Source organism: Hemibagrus wyckioides, linkage group LG07 (assembly GCF_019097595.1).
Source record: "Hemibagrus wyckioides isolate EC202008001 linkage group LG07, SWU_Hwy_1.0, whole genome shotgun sequence".
Lineage (NCBI taxonomy): Eukaryota > Metazoa > Chordata > Actinopteri > Siluriformes > Bagridae > Hemibagrus > Hemibagrus wyckioides.
Window position 1 is genome coordinate 1,365,706 of NC_080716.1, and position 9,782 is coordinate 1,375,487.

General features: G+C 40.7%; 1 protein-coding gene across 4 annotated transcripts in view; it reads left to right on the forward strand.

Moving 5' to 3' along the window:
* Nucleotides 1-7,575, forward strand: part of st6galnac3 (ST6 (alpha-N-acetyl-neuraminyl-2,3-beta-galactosyl-1,3)-N-acetylgalactosaminide alpha-2,6-sialyltransferase 3) — a 37,097-nt gene extending 29,522 nt beyond the window's left edge. For 3 of the 4 annotated variants that reach the window (XM_058395131.1, XM_058395128.1, XM_058395127.1), the window contains 2 exons: nucleotides 409-516; nucleotides 2,686-7,575. In XM_058395131.1, coding sequence (XP_058251114.1) covers nucleotides 409-516; nucleotides 2,686-2,875 — 298 coding nt within the window. In that variant the 3' untranslated portion in view covers nucleotides 2,876-7,575. The remainder of the gene's footprint in view (nucleotides 1-408; nucleotides 517-2,685) is intronic. The other variant, XM_058395129.1, reaches the window with a different exon arrangement.
* Nucleotides 7,576-9,782: the final 2,207 nt, after the last annotated feature.

Here is a 9,782-nt window from a genome sequence, read left to right on the forward strand (position 1 = left end):
CTGTGGCTGTGGCTGTCAGAGTTCATTTCTCAACTGCTGTTTATTTCCGAGCCGTGAAGCCGAGAGGGCGTTCTGCTAGCGGCCATCTCCATCATTCTCACTCACGGAGAAGCATCAAATGCGGCCGTGTTGCTGCGGCAGGGTACAAACTTACAAAAGCAACCAAGCAATATGTTAGCAAACTCTATGACAAATCAGCACAGGAGTCAAAATATATCTCAATATTGTAATAGGAATTTCAAGTGACGCTTCGACTCTCCCGGACTGAAATCTACATCTACAGCACGGCTCCTTCATTGGGGATGACATGCCTCGACTCGTCTGGTGACTTTCATTTCACTGAACATGACTCGCTGTGCGTGCTGTGAATCCCAACAGTGTGATGTTTTTTTTTTTCTGCATTGACAGGATTACCTCGGGGTCGTACCTGAGCACCGGATGGTTCACCCTCATCTTAGCCATGGACATGTGCAAGGAGATCCGCGTGTACGGGATGATCAATGACACCTACTGCAAGTGAGTTTCATATTTAACCTTCGCTTAAACCTACACTAGAAACTCATCACTGTGTAAACAAAGATACTCAGATGAGATGCAGCCGAGGACCCGTTCAACCGTGCAATAAATTCCATGAAGCTTCGTGCCACAAATTGGTTTTAGGAACAAGATCCAACTCATCAAATAACATTTCAGGATCTACAGTAATATTTGGCCAATTGATTAGCTTTTATTTCTTACATTTCCACCAAAAGTTGAGATTAAAGTCCAAAATGGTATAAAAGTTGACGTCCAAGTTGACATTTCTTGTAGTTGGAGTTACTGACCTTTAGATTAAAGGCACTCAAATCTGAGAAATTTTAAAAAATCATAGACCCCCTGGTCTGGGCCGGTTGGGAACAACTGGACTAGACCACCGCCTTTAAGTATTTAATTGAGAAAAATTGGTCCTTTTGCAGGGTTAGGGTTCAAGTTCAAAGAGAATCATGGCTAACTGAGAGATGCCTCTGTTTCAGGCAAACTTCACCCATGCAGTTTGCATGGAAATACGAGCAGAGCTTGAGTCCGTAGTCAGGTGTGCTTAACTCATGACATGCCAAGACTACATGAACTGAAGACTAAACCCCACTAAAGCGAACAGAGAGTCATGCTCTGTGATGTGGCTCATTCCCAAAATGAGACCCGATCCTAGAACTTTCCATTTGTGCTTCATGAATCTCTGATTTTCATAAAGATACTTGACTTTACATGAAGGTACCATTGACACAGATAATAAAGCAACACTGAGCAAATATTTATTCTCTAAAAATCCAGTAAGAGCAGGCTTTATTTTCTACACTGTTAGCACATAGCGCGTTCCCCAGTCGGCCATTTCGGAGGAGTTATATTTCCTGCTCTGTTTTTTTTCCCTGCTCCTACATCTGTTTACTGCCATATGCTGTATATATAATGCCAAAGTCTCTGACCTAGTTATGTCTAGCGATATAAAATCAATCTTATTTTACCGTCATATTACCGCTGATTTAACAAGCTGTCTTGCTTCATCCGACCCCGTTAGTCAGCAGCGAGGCTTCAGAATTCCCAGTCCGGTTGTCTTGTTGTTCTCTGCAAACTACTCAAGGTCTGAATAGCCTTAAAGGCGATGTGCTTAGTACTGTATATATGCAATTAGCCATCTATTATGCATTTTCCACCTGCTCCAAAACAAGGAGCCAATTTCGGTTTATAGCTAATCTCATCTGGGCTGCAAAGTGGAGGAACAGCGGTCCGCTGAGGAGCCATTTCCATTTTCTTGTGAGACAGCGCCGGAGGAAGGCATCTGTTTTAAAATGATCTGCTCAGCTGTCGTAGCAATTGACCCCAAATGGTTTTACCGTAATTGAAATCCAACAGGTGCTCCAGGGTGGTGCAGGGGAGTGAGATTGAAATCATTTATAACTTTGCACAACCTGGCATGCTTGCCAAGGTGAACCAAAAAAAAGAGAAGCAGAACTCTGACAGAACAGTCAGAGTGTACCATAACTCTACTCTAAGGCGTTATACCAGTAACAGTGTTCAAGCTGCACAGAAACTTTTCTCACTTCAAACAATATTTTTAGACCTGATAAAATTTTGAGAATCTGGGTTCTCTTCCTTGGTGGCTGTGTTCTTAGCTACCTGGAAAGCTTCACATCTCACATCTCGATCCTGAGTCGAGGTTACAGTCTGTCTGGTGTTCCATATGTTCTCCTTATATCTGTGTGGGCTCTCCTATTTCTGCCTAAACTCTTTAGGATTAGTGCATTGGCAACTTCCTCTAGGTGTGATGTACTTGCGTCCAGTGCAGGGTGCACACATGCCTCGCATCAAGTGTGCACCGTTGACCCTGATCAGGATAAATTTCTCGTTTCTGCTGGAACTTCTACCTTTTATATCTGGGAGTGGAATCTTTGCGGTTTTTTTTGGTTCTCTTAAAGCAGGGGTGTTCAGTCGTATCTGCAAAGGGCCGGTGTGGGTGCGGGTTTTCATTCCACCTGAGCAGAAGCCACACCTGAGTCTATAGAAATGATCAGTTGATTAAACAAGTGGCTTCTGCCTGATTGGAATGAAAGCCTGCACACACCCCGGCCTTTTATGGATAAGACTGGACACCCCTGCCTTAAAGGTTTCAACAATCACAATCTTTTCTGTTTCCATTCTTTCTCTCAGATCTGAAGGCTACAGGAAGGTGCCGTATCACTACTACGAAGCCGGAAGCCGTGACGAGTGTGCAGAGTACATCCTGCATGAGAGTGCCCCTTATGGCGGCCACCGCTTCATAACAGAGAAGACCGTTTTTGCCAAATGGGCCAAGAAACACCCTATCAAGTTTTTCCACCCTGAATGGCAGCTGTCATGACCAAAGCAGGCCTACGGTTTGTCTTGAGCACTGAGGCCTGATTGGTCCAAAAACACTATGTCTTAATGCACAAATGAACAAGTGGCCATGAGCAGGCCAGAACCTGTCCTGATTACACGCTGATTACAGTGTGGATCTGAAGGGTTATAATAGGAAGGAAGAGAGACTTGTTCTGATGTTTGGGACACTGCATGTTTTTATGAACAACAGGACAATTCCATAGCTGAAGTAACAAACCACATCACAACGTTAATGTGCACGTGTGTAAGGAATCAATGTAGCCAGAGACAAAGGGCCATATTTACTAAAGTTTTAGCTTTTTATTTATTGCACAGGGGTTCTTAAGTACCAGTCTGTTTTGAAGCAGTCACTACTCCCAACCCCTTCATAAAGGCAACTCAGTTTATGTTACCCCTGGACAGTCATCGTACTCCGCTGTGGTACGACAGATGAGCTTGTTCAGCAGTTCATCAAGATAATCAGCAACAGTTTATCAGGCCTGGACGTGGTGCCATTAACAGACCTCACATACATCCATCAAAACCATTGCGGTATTCACTCTGATGCCCCCCCCAGGAACCACCATGCAGTCCTGAGGTTAGGAACCTCTGATTTATAGAAATATCCCTTCTAGAGGGTTATTGTAATTAAACGATTTATTCAGGTCTATAAACGCAATTTGCCTCCCCCCCAGCATACTGGGGACCAGCAACCAATCAGCTTTACTCTTTGAGTTTCTTCAGAAACGGTTCCTAAAGGCTTCCTTAATAGTGCTTTGGACAGAAAACAGAACCCTTAGATTTCCCACAGACAAATGAAGATCCCTGAAGGTATTCCTACAGTCTATTTACTCCTCAACACCTAAACAGGTTCCTCATTCTGATCCACCTGGGGGAACCTGTGCAAAGTCTATTGTCCCTACTTCAGAGCTTTTGCTTTGGAGAACAGGTTGAGATCCCTGACAGAAAGCTGAATGGTTAGAAGGTCTTGTTATACAAATCACATATTTTTTTAAAACAGTAACACACCTGTTGATGTTATGCAGGATAAATCAGAAGCTTACGTTTTGCTACACAGGATGTGCTTGCATAGTCTCGTCAGCCACGCCAACCTGCGCAAGTAGCAGCTGTTATTTAACTCTTTTCTTAGTTAATATGGCCCAAAGGATCACTCGTCATAGGACGACTTACACTTAGGGGGCAGTACGAAGGTAGTGAGTGGAATGTTTACGTAACTGGGTGTGTATGTTACTTATTTTGCTGAACTTCTTGGAGGTAAAAAAAGAAGAAAAAGACAAACCCTGATGAGGAACCTCATGATAAAATAACTCGCAGCTTTTTTTGTGTGTTTTCCTAAGAATTTACATACATACGAGCCCTAATGATCAAACTGAGCAGGATTCCTCCTGGTATTAGCCTGCCAGGTTTTAAGCTAAGTGTTAGTTCAGCATTTGCATAGAAGAATTATTAATAAGTTCACATCTGTGCTGTGAAACGAGAGACGGGAAAGAAAACGTGGGCAGTTACTCGTGTTAAAAAACGTGAACGAGGACGCTTTCATCTGCCGCCGCTAGCGAGGAAGTGCCTCGTCATGAGGGTCAAGTCACTGATAGATAGCTGAGTAGGAAAGTTTCCTTTTTTTTCTTCAATTCATTTATTATTGGCACCCAGATAAAAATCATCTAGTCACATGTTTTTTTTTTCCCCATCTTATCAGCCTGTTCTCATCAAATCCACCACAAGTTTTTTTATTTTCCTCACAGTCTCACCATGACTCAACAATGCCTGCACGAGGGTGGAACAGCGCTAATTGAAATACTGGATTGAAGCTGGAATGAAAACAACAAGTGCGAAGGATGGATGTTTTCTCTCTCGCGTTACTGCTTGTTTGTCTGAGCTAAAAGGCAAAGCAGGAAATTCGATTTCTTTATGTCATGATCGTTATCATAATGAAATTTTTACAACGTTCGCTCAGGCTTGTTCTGTAAATCTGTTTTCTTTACTACTGATCTGTTTCGGATTGAAAATGAACAAAGCGACGGCAGAAAAAAAAAACGTCTCCTGAAGATATTTGCTGCTTAATAACCAGAGTGAAACTGAAGTGTGCCGAAGTTCAGCTTTTAAAACGTTCCTCATCTGACATTCCTCACCAAATACAGATCAAACACAATTTGATCAGCTCCACCTACCACACAGGACACTCTGTAGGTCTCTAATTACTGCCTGTAGCCCATCTGTTGCTGCACACAATGTTTTGGCCCCCTTCTAACCTGTCTATCGGTGGAAAGGGAACACCGCAGGAACAGATGTTATTTGGTTGGTGGTTCATTCTCAGCACAGCAGTGTGTGTGTGTGTGTGTGTGTGTGACCATCTAAAGCTGTTGGATGTTGGATTGCTCAGCACCTCCACAAACCATGGCCAGAAACCGACACCGATGAAGACTCTAGTCAAACTGTAGGACTGTTTTATTCGGCTCGAGTTCTGTCTAATCCCACCCACTCTCAGTGGAATTCTACCTAATCCCTCCTACTGCCTTAGGAATTTTATCCATCACACCAGTTTCATAGGAATTCTGACCAATTTCACCTACTCCCAAAGGCATTCGATTGAATCCTCCCTACACCCACAGGAATTCTGTCTGTCTCCTCCATTTCCATAGGAATTCTGAAACTCATAAAGAATTTGAACCCATCTCACATCCTCCTATAGGAATTCTGACTAATCCCACCCAGTCCAGTAAGGAATACTACCTAATCCTTTCCACTCCCAAAGGAACCCTGACCAATCCTGATGGAATTCTTGACCAATCCCACTGTCATTATTCTTAGTGTTTACCTGCCAGTCCTTGTATTTCCCAAATCTAAATAAATTACACCACCATGACCGTGACCAGAATAAAGCATGTGTTGAAGATGAATGAATGAATGAAGTGATGGATGGATGGATGGATGAATGAATGAATGAACAAATGGATGGATGGATGAGTAGATGGATGAACGAACGGATGAATGGATAGATGGATGGATGGATGAATGAATGGATGGATGGATGAACAAATAGATGGATAAATGAATGGATGGATGGATGAATGAATGAACATATGGATGAATGGATGTATGAATAAATAGGTGGATGGATGGATGGATGAACGAATGAATGAATAAATGGATGGATGAATGAATGAATGAATGAACGGACGGACAGTCAAATGAACGAAATAAAGAACAAACGAACGCACTGCTTGCAGCATGCTCCTATATTGATGAACGTGGCATTTCCTCGTCCCATGAGTTCCATATCTGACCTCACCACACACTGCAGCCTGCGTGGGGAGGAAGTAATGAATAGTAGTAATTAATCATAAAAAAAACCACATTTATCATATCACTTTTCATTTCATTTCTTTTCATTTGTGCGTGTTAGTAAAACTCGCCCAGGTAAGACCATTAACACCCCGCGTGCACGGAGGACATGCAGGTCAGTAAGGTAGGAGTGAAGACTCGCGGATGAAGCAGACATGAAGCACTGCTCCTTCACCCTCGGCTGCAGTTCTGTAGTAGTCTCTGATATTCAGGTCACAGGTTGTGAGTTTCTCTCAGAAATCTCTTTCATGTTTACCCACGATGCCTTTTAACAACATCACAGGGTGTGTACAGTCCATACACCCAGAGTCTGTGTGTGTGTGTGTGTGTGTGTGTGTGTGAACGTTCACGCAACTCCCTGGTTTTAATCTCATTATCTCAAGTGCTTTTAATGTACGTTTGAAGTTTGTGTTTCGAAACGCTTTCATCGAGTGTCCATCAGTTTTATTTCCCAAACACTGGGACGTGATTAGAACTAGAATTCAACTGCTAATACACCCAAATGCTAACAGTTAATAAAATAGTTCAAGTTTAAAACCTTAACTAATGCTGATTTTATGTAATTTTTTTTTTTTTTTGGCATTTTTTTTAATTAATTGTTTTATTTAAACCCGATTTTTGTCTAAATGTAACATTTTGTTGACATTTTCCAGCAGTTCAAGTTAATAAAAATCACAGAAAATTATTATTTATTTAGTTTTTTATAATTCATTTTGAAATTTTGTGAAAATTGAATACTTATTAGATTTAGAATCCAGAAATCTTTTTGTTTTAATTAAAAAAAAAAAAAACCTTCCGATTTCTATTCTTTAACTAGTTTCTTTTTGATATATTAAAATAAATTCTGGGCTTAAAAAAAAATAATTTTTAATTATTTTTAAGGAAAATCTTGTCCTTACTTATAAATAGAGCTACTTCAATCTCTTCATATTTAAATTTCAACTCATGAAGTTTGAAATATTAGAGTAAATTCTGGTCAAAAAAGAAATAAATAAAAATCCAGCATGTGGGGCACAGTGTGTTTTATTTTGCTTCATGCGGACATATTAACGATCACACGTGTTTAGGGATTGGTTTCTATAGTAACACTAGAGGTAAAAATTAGAAAAACACTTTGTTGTGATAAACCTTTCGGCTTCTTCGCTGTTCACCTATATTTGCATTTCTAAATCAATTGCGTTGTATTTCTTCAATATTTTGTGTTTTCATTATGTGTGTGTGTGTGTGTTTGTGTGTGTGTATGTGTTTGTGTGTGTGTGTGTGTTTTCTGCAAAGAAATCCTCAAATCTGTCTGTGTGTGATTTAAATCTGTCAGAAAGAATAAACTGATCCACTGATTGTTTGGTTGTTTGTCCTGATTTTTCCCTTTTCTGATCTTTCTTCATTAGCATTACAATAAAACTGAGGGGGGAAAAAATTAATAGTAAAAGTCATATCGCTTTTCAGTTAATTCCAGACGTTTTCCCCCCTGAATATTTATTTCTTCTTATTTTTCATCACAAAGTTTACTACAGTAATAGTCCTAAAATTAAAACTTTTTTTTTTCCATTATGTTTTATGACACTAAAACCATTTATCAAGGTCCTTAATAATTTATTTTTAATTTTTTAAAATTAATTTTTATTTAATTATTTTTTTTTTTTTAGGCTAGTCTTCAATTTCATCTTCCACAAATCTAATCCCTGTGCATCCGTTTACACGCCTAATAGAATCTAAATCAGTAAAAGACGTTCCTATAAGTCATTGTCATCTACAGCTTCTACAGTGTTAATGCGATGCTAACGAACAGACGGAGCTACCGTATGCCATATTTTTCACCTGTTGGCGAAATGACTTCTGTTTCTGAGCGTGGAATGACGTCTGGAAAACGCTATCCACCCTCTTCCGCATACACCAGCTCCCAGACGGCTGTTCTGGCAGTGATTGACAGGGAACAGTGTAAAAGTGTAAGCCCCTCCCTCTGACATGAACTTGCGGGAGCTCTTTTCACATCCAATACAGCAGATAGAAACCTTTATCATTAACATTTAGCCAAAATGCTACGTCATGCTCTCGTTTTTAATGAAGCGCATCATCCACACCATCGAAGATGTTTCTTCTAAAACAAACCACAGCGTGTCAGGACGAGCGCATTATTAACACAACCCTGCTTTTTTCCATTATTACAGCGAATGTTGGTCCAGCGTTGTGCTATAAACGTCAAATAAACATTCAGTTCACACCCGTTATCTCGCCCTGATGTAACCCCTTCACCACACCCGCAGCCACAGCTGCCTTGCATTACTCAGTCTAGTGATTTCCAGCTTTTTTGGCACGGAACCCGAGCATATTTCCCACCAGCTCGCGATCAATGTGCTCTGTTGTGTTTGCTCAGAATCTGATGCGGGATGAAAAGCTCTTCTGTTTGCCCCCCCACACTCGGAAAGTGGTTTCAACCTGTTTGTCTGTTTCAAGGCTAAAGCCATTTTTTTATTTATTCATTTATTTATTTGTTTATTCTCAGATCTGTGGGTTTCAGCCTTCACTAAAAAACCCTCAAACCCTGACCCTTTAATCTTTTAACACCTTATATAAACCTATTTCATTTAAATATCATATTATTACATCATAACACCTGAGAATGTCTTGTTTCACTTCATAGAAGGAGTCTCCGGTTTCAGCCGTGAAAGTTTTACGACTCAGGAATGTTTTTTTTCCCCCTCATTATCGTACTTATAACTTCAAGCGAACATTTCAACCTATTTCAGAATCCGGTTTAATTCTTGCACTGCTGCACACGAGGGTTATATCACATTTAGGAAAAAAAAAAAAAACTCAAGATTTCCTGCTACCACGAGTTAAATCCATCATGAAGTTTGCTGCTTTTGTTTTGCCCTGGAGCTACAAGGCTAATGTAGCTAAAAGGTAATGGAAGTTTATAGCCTCCAGTTTAGCATCGTCTAAGCGATCGCACACATTTTGATGGGATAATGGAAACACAGACAGAGAGAGAGAGAGAGAGAGAGAGAGACGGCCATTTTACCAGCACAAACCTCGTCCTTGACTGAACGCCAGCCGTTTTTTTTAATAGACGGAGAGAAGGCACTAAAAAGCAGAGCCGCGGGCTACGGCTTCCGTTTCAACCTTTAATGCAGAAAATATGGATTTCGAGTGAAGATTTAAGAGAGAACGTCGGCTGCTAATTTTAGAAACTCGGTCCTTATCTTTATAAGAACCTTCCTCCTGCAATCTCCATCGGAGCCGCTTGGAAGCCGTTTGAAGTCCGAGCACAAAGTTCCGCTCGGAATTTTAATAAGTCATAGCGGATTAATGTGTTTTTTATTTAATGAGTTATTAAGCGGGGGGGGGGGGTGAATATTTGGGGATCGTTCTTTCGGCGTCCTGAATGCTAAGAGAAATGATGAGAAATTGGAATTCTTGTTCGGAAAAAGGATCACATGTACCATACGTAAATATTCCGTATGTAAATACGCAAGCTCAGACTTCCCACTAGCTGTGATAGCTAACACTAACAGGCTAGTTTGTAGATCTGAGTGCTGCCTTAG